This window comes from Candoia aspera, chromosome 2 (genome assembly GCF_035149785.1).
Source record: "Candoia aspera isolate rCanAsp1 chromosome 2, rCanAsp1.hap2, whole genome shotgun sequence".
In the NCBI taxonomy this organism is placed as follows: Eukaryota; Metazoa; Chordata; class Lepidosauria; order Squamata; family Boidae; genus Candoia; species Candoia aspera.
Window position 1 is genome coordinate 142946292 of NC_086154.1, and position 20390 is coordinate 142966681.

At 39.4% G+C, this 20390-nt stretch overlaps 1 protein-coding gene across 1 annotated transcript in view; it reads right to left on the reverse strand.

The window, feature by feature from the left end:
- The window catches only part of GTSF1 (gametocyte specific factor 1), a 39350-nt gene extending 19254 nt beyond the window's left edge, over window positions 1–20096 (reverse strand). The window contains exons 1-5 of the mRNA XM_063293956.1: window positions 20014–20096; window positions 17310–17407; window positions 12474–12600; window positions 5402–5482; window positions 5020–5080 (exon numbers count right to left, since the gene is read on the reverse strand). Coding sequence (XP_063150026.1) covers window positions 5020–5080; window positions 5402–5482; window positions 12474–12600; window positions 17310–17407; window positions 20014–20035 — 389 coding nt within the window. The 5' untranslated portion in view covers window positions 20036–20096. The remainder of the gene's footprint in view (window positions 1–5019; window positions 5081–5401; window positions 5483–12473; window positions 12601–17309; window positions 17408–20013) is intronic.
- Window positions 20097–20390: the final 294 nt, after the last annotated feature.

Here is a 20390-nt window from a genome sequence, read left to right on the forward strand (position 1 = left end):
AGATGTTTGTCATTTCCTTGTCTTCCCTTTTAGCTCCTAATATAGGGTTAACTTCAGAGGCTGAAACTTCCTTTCCTCCGCAGCCTGACCGAGAGGAGCAGTGCAGGTGTAAGCCCTTAGCTTTATCAGAGGCCTCAGTTTGATTTGCAAGACTCATGCCAAATTCAACCAGGGAGTCTCTTAAAGAATCAACTTGAGTTTTGATCGTAGTCAGTAAATCAAAGATTGAGAGAACTGTCTGTGCCGTCAATAGACTGTGTCTGGTTATAAATTCCAATGAGTTCTGGACTTCCAAGCTTTTATGATCAAGGAGTCCTTCCTTATTTAATTGTTCAGCAGCTGTGCAGACAGCAACAGCCTCTGGGGAAGAAACATTTTCTATCAATGATGAAGAAAACTCCAACAATTGCTGACTCTCTATCTCAGCCTGTAAGTCCCACTCCAAAGAATCCTTTCTATTCAATAAATAAGTTGGGGAATCATAGTTTACTGGCAAGGTTCGCTTACTTGTAACAAATCTGTCCACCTTCTGTTGTTTTAGCAGTTTAGAAGAGGGTTGGGTTGCCGAGGGAATCCTTTGTCTCTTCCTCCTTTTCCCCATATCAAGAGATAAGTGGTATAAGTCAAATATAAATAAGCAAGGGAGGCTCCGTAGTAGGATAAAAAACTATCTGAAGTTGAATGGTGAGTTTAAAATGTGATAAAATAGAAATAAAAGGAACTTGTTACAGGAGCTCATTACAAGACGTTGCAAGTGGGAGGCATTCAGCCAGGAGTCCAAACCTTCGACATGTAGCAGTTTAGTAATAAAACCCATCACCCTTTATGGAGGGAAAGGGGTGTTAACAGACCAGCTGGCTCAATTGCCAAAGCCTTGGCACAATGGCAGGTGTGGCAAGAAAACTGGCTGTAACTTACTGTAACACGAGGCTACTGAAAATATTGAAGCGAAACGGAGGCAGCTTTAAAAGCTGATCTCTGGGTCTGCTTGATCTGAGGATGGGGAACATTTTCATCAGTCTCTTGCCATAATCAGTTTCTGGTTTCCATGGAGGTAATTGATGCATGGATTTCAACTGGTTTGCCCCAGATGACTAATGGATCCTTTTGGCTTCCCAAGGGCATTTGGGGAGTTTCCTGAAGCCCTGACAAGTAGTTATGTTGAGTGCCTGGTCAACTTTTGAAATAAGAGGTCAGCAGTATCATTTGACAGGTTTGCTCCTGAGTGATTTCTCCTTTGTTGCTGATCCATGGGAGCAACCTGGTTTACTGAGCAGCTCTGGAAGATGAAGTGACAGAAGAGATATATACAGAAACACTGGCATAAGACATGAATGTGACCAAATATAGGTAAGAACTCAATGTTGACCTATATCATGGTGGTAAAAGTAGCGAAGTGAGCTTACTTCTTTGCTCTTACTGATAAAGAATACCCACCTAGCAGCATTGTTTAAAGTGACTTGGTACCCATAATGGAAAACTGAACCAGAGAGAGTCTGCTGGGCTGTTGCAATGAATTTGCTAAGTCTCTGAAAGATAAGATTGCTTGCATTTACTAGGAGTTGGACAGAATTGGGCAAACAGAGCTGAAATTACTGAGGCTTCATCTTTGGAGTTCTCTAGAATCAGTTTGAGCCTGTGGATTCTGAGGAAGTAGCCAGGACCTCTGTGCAATGTATTTTGCCACCTTTGGATTAGATCCTTCCTCTACCTGGATGGTAAAGATGCCTAGGGAGGTGACAGGCAGCTAGTTGTGAGCAGATGTTAATAAAATTTTTATTATGGCCTTCCACTCCAGAAAACTCTGAGTGGCTTACAGTATCCACAATTAAAACAGTTAAAAGCATGAAACAGAATGTGGCAGCCCAGACTAAAAACAACCATAACAATAAAAAGACAACAGGAGCTCCACAGACACACTAACCCCAGGCCTGGGGAACAGAGTCAGGTCTTAAGGGCCTACTGGAACCCCAGGAAAGTGGGTGCTAAACGTATCTCTCTGGAGATGCTGTTCCAGAGGGTAGGGCAGCGATAGAGAAAGCACACGTCCTTGGTCCCAAAAGATGACGTTTAATGGAGGCATCCTGGAGTGCTTTCTTTTACTGCTGCTTGCCTAATGCAGACAAGTCAACTGGCCATCCACTTGATGGTGGTAGTGGGAAGATAAAAAGATAAAGCCTAATCAAGAAATCAGGGATGGGAGGAGGGGAGTATTAATCTTGCTTTCCTGAATTTTCAAGAGTGGTTATTAGGAACACTGATTATGCTTTCAGGAGATCTTATGCTATCTGTGCTGTCAGCCAATGCCTAGAAGCATTGCTTGACCTATACAGTATCTTTAAGTTGGAGTTGGGGAAGAGAGAAAAAGACAAGAGAAGTCTCGAGGAAAAGAAAATCTGAAAGTTTAAGGAGGGTCTGACCTCTCTGTGCTTATACAATAAAGGAAAGACAAATGGACGCTAACTTTTCTAGATAGTAGTAATCCTCATTTTAACATGACCTACTTGTAGAACACATGAAGTCAGTCATCTTGAATAAAGCTAGAGAACTGTAGCTGGTGTCAGGTTGTACTATGCCCTGTCATTCTCAATAATGGGTTGGGGGTGGGGAGTTTGCCGTGCATGGCTGCTAGAATTCTTTCCAACCCCTTAATAGTAGTTCTGCTTTGGGAGGAAGGAGGGCTTACAAAGAGGAGTCAGCAACATTCCTTTTTTTTAAAATAAGAATATTATTAAGGTTCAAGCAAAGATAAAAGCTACAGAAAAACAAAAAACTACAAAAAAAAAGAAAGAACTAAAAAAGTGTGGAAACACATGAGAAAAAAATTTTAAATTACAAAAAGAGGTGACTTCCCATTTTTGACAGCAAGGATATACAACCATTTTCCATAATCAATCCCTTACTCTATATTAAACCAAAATCACATTATTTCTATAAATCATTCCATTGGCACATTATAAAAATCACTAAATACAGCTGCTCCCTCCCCTTATATTAAAAGAAAAAGAAGATATAGATATACATACACACACACACACACACACACCTCCTAATCAACTCCCCCACCAAAGATAACATTTATTTATTTCCTCCCTACTACTATTTTATACATTCCTGTCTACTATAATAAAGATCAAACTAAAAAACATATAAATTGTCTGCCATTACATTTAATACAACAATTTTAATAATCTTAATCATATTAAACCCAAAACCAGACATTATTCTTTTATTATACCTTAATAATCTTAATCCAAATATTTAATGATAAATGAGGTCAGCCAAACCCCAAAAGCAATCCAGATAAATATTCTCAAACCCTCATCCCACTTCAAAATAAACCAGAGCATTTACATATCCCCACAATGCGCACAGAGCTTTTTCTTTAAAAAAATCGAACAGCCCAACTGCCAAACCCCACAAAAACTCCGACTTCCCTTCAGGAGACCTCCCATACATAATAACCCCTTCTTTTCCACGGCATTCCACCAGAAGATCAATTTCACTTGTGGCTTGCAGCTCGATCTCTCCCTTAAATTTCTCCAACTCGCCTATCCGATCTTCATCCAGCATTTCAACAGAAGTCGAAGAGACATTTCTGTCGCTGTTAAATTCCTCAATTTCATCCCCAACATCCCCAACCAGGTGACACATTGTAGAGCTCCTATTTTCCACAATGTCCTGAATGCCTTGCATAAAAACTTGGTAAGAATCAGAAAAAATCTGTTTGAAGTCTTGGTGGAAGTCAGAGGAAGTTTGTTTAAAGTCTTCCATGTCTCAAGCAGTAGATTATGGTGCCCCCTAGGAGCTTAACCAGCAAAAGTCAAAAATATGAAAGAATGTGTTTACACAGGTGAGAGTGAGATTGCAGACAATTCCCCAGCGAAAGTAGAAGCAGAAAACTGAAAGTTCAAAACAGCCAATTCAATGTGTATCAGTCAAGCACGAACACTGTTTGCGATCTCCTGGCTGCAAGCAGCCGTCCAGAGGACAGATGGGGTGATTCCAGGTGTTTTCCTTTTTCTGGAAAAACACTCCTGGGCTTCAGGAAAAACCTGCCTGAGCCTGAAAAAACTGCCGTGTTGTCAGTTCTGCCCACTGAGCCCACGGGCACAGCTGTTCAGTCCGCCATGTCCCCACTGGAAGTCAGGAGTCAGCAACATTCCAATCTGGTGCTCAACTGCCTCTTCCATAGGGATGAATTGAGGAAACTATCCTGGAATTTCTTTTCCACAGCCCCGGCAAGATCTAGTCCAGTTTTGAATTCAATCTTTATTTTGCCAGCTTCTCTCCCTCTTTCTCCTCTTTTCTGAAACTTATCATGCTGATGGATAGGCTTAACCCCCTTTACATCATTACTTCCCAATCTGGCTTTTTGAATTCTATCCAGGTTCTTTACCAACAATGGCTATAGGTGGTGTCTGCATCTTCTACTGAGTAACAAAAGAATGTGCTGCATCACTGTCTGCTTTCCACTCATGGTGTATTTGTGTGTGTTTGTGTGTGTATATGCATGGGCAAGCACAGCATGGGCAAACACAGTACATGGTGGGATGCATATGCTTCGTCTGGGTCACATAACCAGAGAGAAGATGGAAGAAGGCTTAGAAATGGAGGAGATGGCAACATCCTGAGTAATGCAGAACTAACTCTCTTGTAGGGGTGCATCAGGGAAACGTCTTCTGGAATGATTTTCTCTGCAGCCCCTGCTGGCCCATTTTCAAACATGTCCTTTTGTTTGCTGGCTTATCTCACCATAGCAAATTTGGTGCCAAGTCACATGGATAGAGTCCTGAGCCCCTTTATATATATTTTCCCCAACTTCCCACTAGGATAGAAATAGAAATGTGTAACAGTATACAAAGAAATATCTTTCTTCAATGTCAGCAAAAAGTCACAATGTCTCTAATTTATAGCAAAACCTTTCCATAAAACTTACTAAAAACCACTTCTCTATCTAAAACCTCAGGGTGGGGAGGATGACCCTTAGTTTAGGAATAGAAAGGAAACACAACTTACCTGTTCACTGCATAGCAGCTTGTGCCCCAAATGAAGGTAGAGTCTGACTGGTCTGCTATATCTGTTATGGCACAAAAAATATCAATTAAAACTCTTACTTGTGGAAAAGAAAATAAATTATGTATTTTATTAAGAAGAATAAAACAGATCGAGGGTTTGCTGTCAAAGGAAGCAGTACAGAAATATAATTAATTAACATGAAAATGCATAATCTTGGATTATAAAATGTTCCAATTTCTGCTTAGCACAGGTGGTAGAAAATAATGGATGTGGAAGAACAGATGTTTGGTAGGAGTACCTTTTCATATTAAACATTATAGTTTCAAGAGGGAAGGCTCAATCTTGCAGTATTCTAATGAAATATCAACTACACGGTTCTCACCTTTATCCCAATCTTCTTCACATGGAGGAGATTGCCATGAACTTATCACATTCACTTCCCTCTTATTCTCTGCTTGATTTGCTATAACAAAAAAGACTCACAATGAGAAAAAATGCTTTTAAGATGAGCCAAATTTTGTGTTATGCTGTCAGCATGCATCTTTTGGGACTACACATGGCTACACTATACAAACCTATCTGAAGGGGTAACCTACAAATGGCTTCAATTCATGGAAGTCGTGGGGCTCGATGGCTGTGAGGTTTGCGGGCAGCGTAACTGCTTCTGAAGGCCATCTGCTGGAAGACTAATGGGCTTCCTTGTATACTTGTTGCCACTGTGAGAACAGACAGCTGGACTAATGGGCCAGGGGTCCAATTCAGCAGGGCACTGTTTATGTTCTTATGAATAAACAGTATAATACTGACAGCACAAGGACCTTAAGTCTCTGCTCCATTTACCTGTTCTTCCATAATTCTGACACAGAATAAATGCCAAAAATGTTCAACATCCTGCTTGTAAAGTAAATGGTATTTTATACATACATACATATTAGATTTACAAATACCTGGAAGGCACTCTTTTATTGGGTGCTGAATGTAATTGCTACTGTCTGCTCAAGAGCTGAAGGGCAGTTCTGTGGAGTTTTAGAAACTTATTCATAGCATCTTAAAATACTAGTGGATGCCATAACATATATTATCTCACTCCTGTTTTATTTTTAAATCTGTAGAACCATCTCTGAAATACTGAATAGGCAGTATTAATCAATTTTTTCATTTCTTATATCTGAGAAATCAAATCAAATCATGTTTGATCATATCATAATCATAGAATATAGATCCTAGTATTCTATTTACACTATAACATCTACTCTGCATTAACATGAAAGTGTTACTATTTAAATGATACAAATCTACCCTTAAAACCTTGTTTTAAGGCACGTTCATACTACTATAAACTATATGAAATATATGTATCCTGCAAAACCAGCTCCAGAGTTTTAGTAACTCAAGTACTTCATCTGAAAAGACTTCATATTCAATAAAGACACACTCTGCAGACTTATTCTTTAGATGATCCTCTGTTTTGCATCACTCAGCCTCCTCTGACTGCAACTTCCAAGAACAACTGACATTACTTTGCTCCATTCAGAGCTGGAAACATGCAAAAACCATAGCATATACTAACACAGGTTTAATGTCATTTTAAAGAATAGGCACTCTCCCCAGCCAAGGAGGTACAGTAAATCTTGACCCCATTCAGGTGCATGACATGGGCCTGCCCAAATATTAACTGTGCCTCATGCCTTATTGCCACATAATTAAGACTTCTGCAATGTGCTCTACATGGAGCCACCTTTGAAGAAATCTCAAAAGCTATAGTTGGTCCAAAACAAAGCAGTTTGCCTGCTGACTAGCACTATTCACTTTAGACATTTCCATCTATTTTGCAAGGCCCTCGTCCCAGCTTCTGCACACCAAGCAGTTCGAAAACATGCAAATGTGAGTAGATTAATTGGTAACGCTTCGGCGGGAAGGTAACGGCGTTCCGTGAGTCATGCTGGCCACATGACCCGGAAGTGTCTATGACAACGCCGGCTCCAAGGCTTTGAAACGGAGATGAGCGCCGCCCCCTAGAGTCGGACACGACTGGACTTTACGTCAAGGGAAACCTTTACCTTTACCTTTTACACTGGTTGCCAATAGATTTCCAGATTCAATTTAAGTGCTAGTTTTTATTGAAATGAGTTGATACCAAGATACTTTCAGTATCACCTACTCCAGTCAGAGCTGACCTGTAAGAGAAGATTCTACTGGAAAAAGGAGCTTGTAATATCCCAGTTTTGTGAGATGAAGGTGGCTGAAATCAGAAAATATTGTTTTTCAACTATGGAGCCAATACTCTGGAATAGCCTCTCTCAAAAAGCCAGGCTGGCCTGCTTAATGTTGGCTTTCCAGAAGGTAGTGAAGATCATACTTTTCCAGAGGCTCTTGGGCAATGACTGTATATTCAGCTTGCAATTATGACGCTGCAGTGTCCTGCGGTCACCATTTGTGGCCTTCTTTGCCAGCTTCCAACAAGCAAAGTCAATGGGGAAACTGGCAGGAGGTCACAAATGGCAACCACATGATGTCCCCACTTAACAACCCACGGTGTTTTGCTTAACGCCAGCAACCCAGGAGTGCTGGAATTCCTGTTGCTAAGCGGCACAGTCATGTGATATTGCGCTTTACAACTGCATTGCAATTCCAGTCCCAATTGCTGTTGTTAACTGAGGACTGCCTGTATGTTTATTTTGTATTATGTCATATATTGTTGTAATTGATTTATGAACTGTTTTGTTACTTTACCATGGATGTTTTATTATATTTTATGTTGGTAAGCTGCAATTAGCCTATTGATTTCATGGCACAGAAATTTAATAAACAGTAATGATAACAATAATCATAATAATAAAAATAATAATATAATAAAATATTATATAAAATATAAAATATAATAATAATGATAGTTCTGATCAGTTCTATGGGGATCTGCAGCACCTACTGGACAACACGCCTAAAAGAGATGTTATTTTCATCACTGTTGATGAAATGGAGACTGAAATGCTAAGGTGGGCAGTCAAATGACACCTGGAATTACAGGTAAGCATGGCCTGGGAGAACAAAACGAAGCAGGACATAGGCTGATAGAATTTTGCCAGGAGAACTCACTCTGCATAACAAACACCCTCTTCCAGCAACCTAAGAGACGACTTTATACATGGACTTCACTAGATGGACAACACCGAAATCAGATTGACTACATCCTTTGCGGCCAAAGGTGGCAGACATCTATACAGTCGGTAAAAACAAGACCTGGAGCTGACTGTAGTTCTGATCATGAACTTCTTCTTGCACAATTTAGGATCAGACTAAAGAGATTAGGGAAGACCCACAGAGCAGCTAGATATGAGCTCACTAATATTCCTAAGCAATATGCAGTGGAGGTGAAGAATAGATTTCAGGGACTGGACTTAGTAGATAGGGTCCCAGAAGAACTCTGGACAGAAGTTCGCAACACTGTTCAGGAGGCGGCAACAAAATACATCCCAAAGAAAGGGAAAACCAAGAAGGCAAAATGGCTGTCTGCTGAGACACTAGAAGTAGCCCAAGAAAGAAGGAAAGCAAAAGGCAACAGCGATAGGGGGAGATATGCCCAATTACATGCAAAATTCCAGAGGCTAGCCAGAAGAGATAAGGAATTATTTTTAAACAAGCAATGCACGGAAGTGGAAGAAGACAATAGAATAGGAAGGACAAGAGACCTCTTCCAGAAAATTAGAAACATCGGAGGTAAATTCCAGGCCAAAATGTGTATGATCAAAAACAAAGATGGCAAGGACCTAACAGAAGAAGAAGGTGGCAAGAATATACAGAAGACCTGTATAGGAAGGATAAGAGTATCGGGGATAGCTTTGACGGTGTGGTCAGTGAGCTAGAGCCAGACATCCTGAAGAGTGAGGTTGAATGGGCCTTAAGAAGCACCGCTAATAACAAGGCAGGAGACGATGACATCCCAGCTGAACTGTTCAAAATCTTGCATGATGCTGTCAAGGTAATGCATGCTATATGCCAGCAAATTTGGAAAGCACAAGAATGGCCATCAGATTGGAAAAAATCAACTTATATCCCCATACCAAAAAAGGGAAACACTAAAGAATGTTCAGACTATCAAACAGTGGCACTCATTTCACATGCCAGTAAGGTAATGCTCAAGAACCTGCAAGGCAGACTTCAGCAATTCATGGAGCGAGAATTGCCAGATGTACAAGCTGGGTTTAGGAAAGGCAGAGGAACTAGGGACCAAATTGCCAATATCCGCTGGATAATGGAAAAAGCCAGGGAGTTTCAGAAAAACATCTATTTCTGTTTGATTGACTATTCTAAAGCCTTTGAGTGTACGGACCATAACAAATTGTGGCAAGTTCTTAGCGATATGGGGATACCAAGTCACCTTGTACGCCTCCTGAAGAATCTGTATAATGACCAATTAGCAACAGTAAGAACAGACCACGGAATAATGGACTGGTTTAAGATTGGGAAAGGAGTACGGCAGGGCTGTATACTCTCACCCTACCTATTCAACTTATACGCAGAACACATCACGCGACATGCTGGGCTTGAGGAATCCAAGGCTGGAGTTAAAATTGCTGGAAGAAACATTAACAATCTCAGATATGCAGATGATACCACTTTGATGGCTGAAAGCAAAGAGGAACTGAGGAGCCTTATGATGAAGGTGAAAGAAGAAAGTGCAAAAGCTGGCTTGCAGCTAAACCTCAAAAAAAAACCAAGATTATGGCAACCAGCTTGATTGATAACTGGCAAATAGAGGGAGAAAATGTGGAAGCAGTGAAAGACTTTGTATTTCTAGGTGCAAAGATTACTGCAGATGCTGACTGCAGTCAGGAAATCAGAAGACGCTTAATCCTTGGGAGAAGAGCAATGACCAATCTCAATAAAATAGTTAAGAGCAGAGACATCACACTGACAACAAAGGTCCGCATTGTTAAAACAATGGTTTTCCCAGTAGTAACATATGGCTGCGAGAGCTGGACCATAAGGAAGGCTGAGAGAAGGAAGATAGATGCTTTGGAACTGTGGTGTTGGAGGAAAATTCTGAGAGTGCCTTGGACTGCAAGAAGATCAAACCATCCATCCTCCAGGAAATAAAGCCAGACTGCTCACTTGAGGGAATGATATTAAAGGCAAAACTGAAATACTTTGGCCACACCCTGGAGAAGATGCTGATGCTAGGGAGAGTGGAAGGCAAAAAGAAGAGGGGCCAACCAAGGGCAAGATGGATAGATGATATTCTAGAGGTGACGGACTCGTCCCTGGGGGAGCTGGGGGTGTTGACGACCGACAGGAAGTTCTGGTGTGGGCTGGTCCATGAAGTCACAAAGAGTCGGAAGCAACTAGACAAATAAACAACAAAATGATAACAACAACAAAGTGTGATATTACTCACTTTAAATGGCCATAAGTAGGGATATACACAAAATATTTCTGCACTTGAAATAAAAACATCCCTACTCTAAGTGAGTTGTGCTCAGACAAAACAAACTCAAAATGTTTCAAGTGCTCTGCCATATGGAACAACTAGAATTCAAACTAAGCCTCTTGCTTATTTGTTATAAGGCTATAAGTGTATGTGAGCTGGTAACCTATACAGAGCACAGGAATTTAATATGTTTACAATTTTTCTTAAAAAATATCCCCTTGACCATTTCTTCCATTGGTTGAATGATAGGTAGCACTCAGCATGGTTTACATCTTCTATAACATTTATCTGGAGGCCCCAGAAAATGAAGGAGCACGAGTTCATTTCAGGACCCCATTGCTTCCTACACACAAACACTTGGAACATGGAACTAAAACACCTGTTTTGCTTCAAGCTCCAAACCAAAACTCTGAAATGCATTCTGAGTTCAAAATATACACTCCCCTAATTTAAATTGGACAGAAGCATTTCCTTTTATTACATTCTAGCCCTCGTTCAAAAGAAGCTCAGCATTCAGACCTGTCTGTTTTTCGTTGTGCGAGCAAGTCTGAAGGCAACTGCAAATATAATACTAGTTTTTCTTATTCCTGTTATCCCAATTTACTTTTTTCTTACAATCAGGAGCTATGCTGCAAGAACATAACATTACCTCCCCAGAATAATTCCCTTCTCCTGCCTTAATTCTTGATATATACTACATTGTAGCCAATACAGTTCAAGTTAAAATTGTGTGAAGAGAGTTTCAGATCCAAATCAAGGGGATCCTTGGCCAATCTTAACTGCACTTAATCTTGGTGCCAACAAACCTTTTGTCAACAATTGAGTCAGTGTGATGATATTCTGTCAAATACAGGCCTCAATCTGATACTCACTTACTATGAGGCACAGCTGCACTGGCTCGGTCAGAGCAGGAATTACTCCCAAGATTACAGTACACGAATTAGGGTTAAGTATTCAGGTTTATGCCAAGTGATATTCAAGCTGTATTGGTTCTTTCACACTTACTTATCCTGGCACATGTATACACGTACTAGAGAAGAGGCCTTAAACATCTAGTGAGATTTTGATTACCAAAGTACTTCAATGTGACAAATGTGGTTAAAACTTTGCTACTTTTTTCAATCAAAAGAGCAAAAAGAGAGAATGCTTTCTCCTTGCAGTATCAGTCCAACTTGCAGATGGGAAAAGTTACCCAGGTACCTACAGAACTGTCTATCCTGTCCAGATTCAATCTGCTCATGCAATCTTTTAAGAGTGAGGTTCCCACACCACAGAAAGTGAAGGGGCTGAGAGCTCAAGGATGCCTCTTCCCAGTAGCTGCCCAGCCTTTTGGAAAACGTTACCTCCTGAGGTAAGAAATGCCCCAAACCTCCTGGTTTTTAAGAAAATCTTAAAAATATTTTTATTCTGTGGAACATTTGGGTGCTGAGGGTACTGGGCTGTTTCTATTAGTTAAGTTTTAAATGGTTTCTGATTATTTTTAATCACTGTATTTTTATGTATAACACTGTAAACCCTCTGGAGTTATTTAGGGAATGGACAGTCTATAAATGATTATATCAGTTAGGGTTTGTGGACTAAGAACACAATGACATTCACTTATTTCATAAAAGGGCAAGTAATTATATAGCTTTTGGCCCTGCGTTCTTCACTCCAATGAACAGGAGATGCCAGTGACCCAAAATTATTATTACCACTGCCCTTTTCTGCTGGTAAGAATCCTAACCCCAAATAGCTTTTACTGTAACATGCACAATTTATGTCACAATGTTTAACAATAAAAAGTCACTGGTTTATGAAGCTAAAGGCTCAAAGGACCTGCTATGTCATAAAAAAAAAAGTTATTTCACTTGTGCCACTCCAAATCACAATCAACAGAGAATCAGACAGTCTATAATACCTGTAATAGATGCTGAAAGGATCTATAAGACAAAAGATAACTCATTCAAGAAACCATTTTTGAAATCCCAACAGCAAAGTAAGGTGCAGTTATAGCTGTCAACAGTTCACAAAGATTTATTTTTACCAATGTCCTGCTCAATGCATCGTTTGTCATCGCAGCTTGATATGTGTTGGCTGATCTCTTCCCTGGGGACTTGATGACGAGCATTAAATGGACAAGTGACCAGCTGCTGCACAATATCAGGATGGTTCTAGGAAGACAAGTACAGATAACAAAGTCACAGCTGTCTTACTGACATGTCACCAGAACATTGTTTTTACAACATGTGCACATTTTAATACAAATCTTAACAGTGAAATACAGCTATGAAACAAAATAAGTAGTCTCTTTATTTCTTCAAGAAATGTCCATTTGGCATGAATAAGAAGCGGTTTGCTATCATCTCCTTCAGGGGATTTTAAAAAAAAACTTCCCAGTCTGGCTTACAGCCCAACTATTAACCATATCCAATCTTGCTTTGTTTTTCAAGATCAGCCAAAGGTGGCTAAGTGCCATTATTTAGTTGGGCTGTATAAAACAAGTGCACAAATATGTTCTTTTAAAGTAACTCTATAGAGGGGTAAGACACAGGGAAACATTATCCCAGAAACCTCCTCCTGTTGGATTCTCCATACTGTCACCACCACTGGCACAAGCACAAATCCTTACATAGTGGTCACATTCAGAAAATCTATCTGGTCATCCAGATCATGATTTGAAACCAGGATTTCCCCTACATGCTTGGCATACTAGTTTGCATCATTCTCCTTGTCCTTCTCCCTCTCTCTGATCTATTAGCAGCTTTTGAGTGGCAAGATATGTTACTCCTATGTATTCTTTTGGAGCTTTGCCCATGCCTTAGGCAGTCCATTGTTTTCCAAAGCCTTTTAATTGTTCTCCAGAGATGTCGATGCACCTCTATAAACTGCTCCTTGGACATGACTAAATATTAATCAATGCATAAATACAATAATTATTTATAAGGTTAAAGGTGCTTTGTAATTTATGAAGAGAAATTAGTTTGACTACATTTGGGGCTGTTATTTGCACCTCCTTCTGCATAGGCATGCACAGCCTAGGTATTTCAGCATTGATATGTACTGGTGATATCTGAAACACTATTTCAATAAGACTTCCACTTTTGAGCAGATTTGCATAGGAAAAGCTTATGATGCATGATGGAAACATATTGATGGTGCTTTTCTTGAAGTGAGGTAACTTGAATTTCTATCATTTCATTTTGAGGGCCATATTTTAAAAGAGAATTAGACAACTGATTTATTTTGCAGGGAGGTGAAAGGCAAGCCAGTTTGCCTCATTAGCAGTGAATCAGTTGCTCTGACGAAGTAAACATGGAAAGCCATTATACTGCCAAATCTCAGCTACATGAAGAAATTGAAGGCCAGGTGCTCCAGGGAAAGGAATAGTGTCTAAAAAGAAGTTGAGTTCAGTTTGAAATGTTTTATCAAATTCAAAATGTACAGAAGCTAATGCATTTTGCATTAATTTAAGAAAGCAAATTTAGAGTCTGCAGTTAAGGGACCAGGTTTTAGAGTGTGGTTAAAAATGCATCTTCCCTGGCAACAGGAATAAAGATTAAAGATAGGTTAACTGAGGATACTGTGACAATTCAAGGACTGGCTGAGGACAAACTACTTCAGAGTCTGTCTTCTACTGCTAAGGCTGGTGATGAGACAATTGATAAACTATTCTACTCAACTGACTACTGCTTGTATGGAACTTCAAATCAAATCAAATTTATTTTATTTCCAAAAAGCCCAAAAAGTGTATGGAACAATCTCTGGAGATTATCAAGGAGTGTATGAGTTTGAGTCTTCCAAATGTAAATCTTGCTTGCAATGCAAGCCTTTATCATGTAAAAACTCAGTGGTCTCAATGCTGCTGATGGGTCATTCATCTTGTTGGTACCAAGAAAGGACTTGTGGCCTATATTAAGAGGAAAAAAAACCCTCAGCCTTTTCCTGAATGAGTTAATAATAGTGTCGCACTGCACAAATCATTGGAAAAATATTTGATCATATTCTTGGGAAAGTAAAATCGTATTTTTGGTTAATGTTAGTTTAGTTGGCAGATAGGAGCAAATTATAGTGAAGAGAGGTAGTGTTTGTTACTATATTAGGTTCCAAATTATGTTTGAAGGGTTTTATATGTTTTTAATTGGGAGGGTAACTTTGTTTTAGAAGGGAATGTAATAATGAGAATTTAAATGCTTTATAGAAATAACGTTTACTATAATATGGAGTAAGGGACTGATACTGATTTATGTATATCTTTCTAATAGAAAGTCAGAAGTCACTTTGTAGTAGTTTGTTTTGTGATTTTTATTTATTTATTTATTTATTATTCACATTTCTTTCACCACCCATCTCCCCCTAAAAGGGGGACTCTGGGCAGTTTACAATAAAATTCACCTTAAAACCTAACATCATAAAATCACCAATATTAAAATAATAAAAATATAAATATAAAATCCAAGTGGGAGATCTCCATTCCGTTGGGAGAACTCTACATCCAGCCACCCCCAGGAAGAGCTATTGCCCTTCCCATTCCAGGTGAGGCAGCAAAACCAGGTCTTCAAGCCCCTTCACACCTTTTTAGTTCTGTTTCTTTTTCTTTGTAGGCTTCTTTGTTTCAATCTTTTTAGTTTTTATGTATATTTTGAAAATGCTTTAATAAAGTTTTCTAAAAGGAAAGTAAAGTCGTATCTCCAGGAGTATAAATTTCATCAAAAGTAAGGAACCAAGGAACCTCCAGTTTAAGATATTATGAAAAGATCTCAAAGAAGGACATGAAGATTTGGCCTATTATTGAGGAGTATGCTGGCTAAACTGAGGTGATATGCTGAAGTGTACAGATTTATTGAGAAAGATACAAGTTTGGCAATTTCTCCCAGTTAGAAGAAAGCCAGAAAGGGAGTTCACTATTTTAATGTTTGTGTAAGAGTTTTTTCTGTAACTTCTTACAGATGAATAAAGTCATTGATTCTAAGGTTTCCACATCAACCTAACAATAAATGGGTAGCTTATGCCATAATTGGGGGTGGGGGGAATAAGGAACAAGGAATGCCCAAATACATTATCAGGTAAAGCAGACTATGCCTAGGCTGTGTGAGCTAATGTACGATTGCTTATTTAAGAGCAATGAAGTGCACTAGAATAACATCTGAATAATATTATAAACTATCTTATATAGTTTATATAACATCTTATATAACAGGTCAAGGGATTGAATCAGCACCTGCATAGGCAGATTTTTCTAAATGAAGATACACTATTTCACATGCCTTCCTAATATCTCACAACAGAAACCTATGGCCTAAATTCTCACTAAATAGATGAACCTATTTCTGAGATATGCCACTTAAGTCTGCTGCTGCGTGGGCTTCACATGACTGAAACATCTCCCATACAAAAATAAAACCCTATAAGTAATCTCTTTTCTGACCTAGCTTTCTATTTGCAGAATATAAAATAAAAGTGTTCAACTACAGAAGCCCTTTACTTTCAGGAAGAATTATGTTTACATGGAGTTATTATAGATAACATCAAGAATTACTCTGATACTTTTTATGAAGCCAGAGGCCACCTTCTTCGAACCACAAATGGGGCTATAATTACTGCAACTTTATACTGAAAAGGAATTTTCTACACATATTTATTACAACATTTGTATAGTTAGCAAATAACATTGCTAACTATATATGGACTCTTGGCAATTTACATGAATTCATCAAATAATAGTGCCATAAAATATTAATTAAAACATCCAGCAACATTAAGAATGTTCTTTGGAACTGTTCTAACCATGAATAGCATGACCACCCCGTCACAGACCTGTTCCATCAGGGCAGTAACCAAAAGCGAGCCTCATGGTACCTCCATCTTGTTCTTTCTCATCCAGTCCCTCACAGGTTCCAGGCATTCTATCCATAAAGGTTAGGTGCCATTCTCTTCTTGGGTAAGGGGCTCTGTTTCCAACTGTCCTGATAATGGAGTGGTCAGACTGTTTACTTCTGACAACATGGAGTAACTGCTGGGTTGACATTTCCTCCCCACTCTACTCCTCTGACTAGAACTGTCTTGCTTAGGAAGGAGCAGAACCACTGAAGTACCACTGACATCCAACCCTCAGAGGCAGTACAAAAGGATATTACAGTCAAACGATACTGAAAACCACTGTGAAGTTTAAAAGGACCAGGAGGGACACACTCTCTTTCCATAAGCTGTCAACCAAAGTGAGTAATTATATTTCTGTCTCATTCCCAGGCCTGAATACTGACTGGAAGGAATCCAGATAATTCACTTCATTTAGGGCACACTGTAACCGAAGCCTCACAATCTTCTCAAAAACCTTCCTAAAAAAGCAGCTGGCATCATCCCCTCTCCCAACAAGCCAATAACTACTTCCCTGATCCAGCTATTCAGTTCACAACTTTTCTATTATTGGTATATTACTCCAGTCTTAATTGCTAAAATGCCTTATTAATTCTCTAAAAATTGCTGGAAATGTAATGAGCAGGTCAGATTACTTTTTCATTATTTGGTGACATTGTTGTAAAGTTCTGGAAAATGATTCCTACTAGAATCATATTTACGAGACTAAAAATGCAGTTTCAAATTTGGTACCACTCAGACCAAATGCAGATAGCCAACTCTTTCTTTGTCATTTGGAAATACATAGAAAAAAGGACACCAGGGCCACATTTTAAAAAGGAGGGAATGGAGTGAGGGAGATTAAAAGTGACTGAAATATACCCTGAAGAAATTGGGAAAAGCAGTAAAACTGACATAACCAAAAAAGAAGAAGTAAATGTATCATCTGGGAAATAAGCAAGTAGGCAGATAACCTGTATACTCTGTATCAGCAACTACATATAAACAAAAGTTTTCCATGCCTTACCTTACGACACTTGACAAGGTGATAGGGGAACCTACAAGCCCTGATCTGGTGGTTTTTGTCATATGGACATTGCATTAGTTTTTCAGGATCCAAAGCATCTATTAGAAAAGAACATGAAGATCTAATGAGTATCCCAAAAGTATTCTTGTAAGTGAAATGCAAAAAAACCACTAATGTATTGGAATTAATCAGATAGGTAAGAACAGCTATCAGTTCTTGGTATTCCATAATCACAAAATTACTTCAAGTTTGGTGGCTAATTAAATTCACTCAGAAGGTTTAGGCGATTAGGGTACTAAACAAAGAAATGTAGTCAGTAGTGCAAGACAGTGCTGCAGATGTTAATGAGCACATTTATGAAATGAACAGAAAACTGCAGAGAATCTGTATCCCTGAAGCTACTCAATTAGACAGTCCAATTAAAAGAGTTATTCAAGAAAATTGAAGAGGTGCTGCTGCATGGTCCCCACTGGCCTTATAAGATAAGTGGCATTTGTCTGACTATTGCTGAGCCAAGAGAGGCTCACTGTGTTAGACCACACCTTTGGCAAAATCCTCTGTGCTTTCAACTCAGAGATCACAACAACACTTTGTTACAGGAAAAATCTGAGGAGAACAACATTAAAATCCCAATTGTTCTATAAAAAAATAAGCCTAAGATTGAATCTTTACTAGCAGACTGTTCTCATTCTTTTTTTTCTTTTCTTCAATATGGGTATTTCAAATGAGAAGCTATATGAACAAAATGTCTTCCATCAGTGCAAAGGATAAGGTTTCCCTTGACATTAAGTCCAGTCATGTCCGACTCTAGGGGGCGGTGCTCATCTCTGTTTCAAAGCTGAAGAGCCGGCATTTGTCTGTAGACAGTTCCGTGGTCATGTGGCCGGCATGACTACACGGAACGCCGTTACCTGCCCGCTGAAGCGGTACCTATTAATCTACTCACATTTGCATGTTTTCAAACTGCTAGGTTGGCAGGAGCTGGGACTAGCAACGGGAGCTCACCCTGTCACATGGATTCGAACCGCCGACCTTCCGATCGGCAAGCTCAGCAGCTCAGCGGTTTAACTCGCAGCGCCACCGCATCCCTATATCCTTTGCACTTCCATCAGTGCAAAGGATACATTTAACAAAATAGCATATGTGAGATGCTCTTGGATTGTACAACTGAAATACAATTTAGCATACTCCCTTTAGAAATGAAACGATTCAACAAATCATTTTCCCAAGTGCAGCAAAATCATATCTACTTGACAAGTTTTTAGAGATATGATCTGTAGCTGAAAGCACTAGATACTTTCAAACAAAGGGATCCAATTCCTGTTGTATCTCATACCTATTACTAGTAAACCAACGAAATCAGCCCAGTCATTCTTCTGGCAACTGACTTACCTCATGCACTGGAAGTGCACATTCTTCAATGTCTTAGTAAAATTGAAAACTGGCATTTTCAAAGTCCTCCTAGTTGCCACAAAGGAGGCTGTCAATTGGTTTTCTCCCCTCAGAGAGGAAAAAAATATTTAAAAATCTGCAGTACCCTGATTAGGGTTGGGATTTACCCACCTTTTTCCTTCCTAATTTCCAGATGGCTGCTACGAGCATAGAGGGAACAGAGTGCGTACAAGAAGCCCGTCTTAGGACTTCATCTGTTTCAACAGCTGGATGGGAAGGATAACCCTTTATCAATTGTCTTGTTCCATGTGCATGACATGGCTGCCCTAGGGAAATAGTCTCATCCCACAGAGTTATTTGGAGGCAAACTGAATTTATAACCCCCCCCCCTCCCACCCACCCACTGTCTGGGTTAGTGAGTTCACACAGCATGTTATCCTCTCTGCATATAATAAAATGTGTTGTAGAAAGAAGGCCTGAGTATGACATGCCTTTCTTCTGACTCTGGGACTGGATTGTGGGTGGAGGAATAATTTCTATAGCTCACAGCAAGTTTAAGCAGAACAGATACAAATGAGCTCCAGTACTTCCCCCAATGTGAAGTTCACAAGTGGGACTGCATGTACAATTTCACTGCACTTTTGAGTGCTCAGGATGCCTTAGAAATGGAAAGCAGATCTTCTTTTAAGCTTTAAGCTGGAGAAGATGTGAGAATCATTACTGTAATTACAGAGGTGCTTGATGGGACTCAGAAGCTCAGTGACCTACAGAGATGATTCCAGACTGGTCAACAGCTCAAACACAGCTGGGGGTTTTCTGTACAGCACTGTATTTTTGAAAAGTTGTTAGCACTGCAGAAATGCAGTACAATAAAGATGAGCAGTGACACTGCTAGATTAGTGCACTGTAGCACTAGTCTCAATCACTGAGATGACAATGGAACAGGGAATTGTCCTTGCTGTTCTGCCGTGTTTTAGAACTATACAAGGTCAGGGACAAAGTATTTCCCCTTTGCTCCTGATCTAGTAGGTAAGACAGGGTACTGCTCAACACAAACCTTTGACTATGAAGACCAACCATAATGTGTGTGAGCCTCGATGTCACCAAACTTTATTGCATTTATTTACAGTTATTCCTCCCTCCCCTTGAATATGTAACATGTCTTCTTTTTCCCTTAATTTCCAAGTTGCTCAGGTGGGTGATTATCAAGAGGACCCCAGGTGGCAGCTAAGGAGAAACAAACACACGATATTCATTCATGCACGTATAGTCACATCTAGCTGCTGCTTTCATTAACCTAAATTTATCTTACCATAGCTGTCTTCTCTATCCATAGTTTGGAAACTGAGCAGCTTGCAGAAAACTATGGTAACTCTGCTGTTGGGACTCTCAGTCTTCTAAATAATAGATGCCAGGATATAATGAAAATTATTTCAATTAATACCTTTTATGGTTCATACAGCTATTACACGTATAACGAATAGTTGTCAGAAAAGCTGGGTGGGGAGGCAATCATACAAAGAAGTTGTGAGAAACTTCAAATAATCCAGCAAATATTACACATGCATCTTATACTCTAAATGGACACCAGAACTGTTGGCTACCACTACTAAAAGAAACTGGCATTTTAGTTTTCATAATAGGTAATTAAAAAAACAGACTCACACACATTCTACAATAAAGTCAATT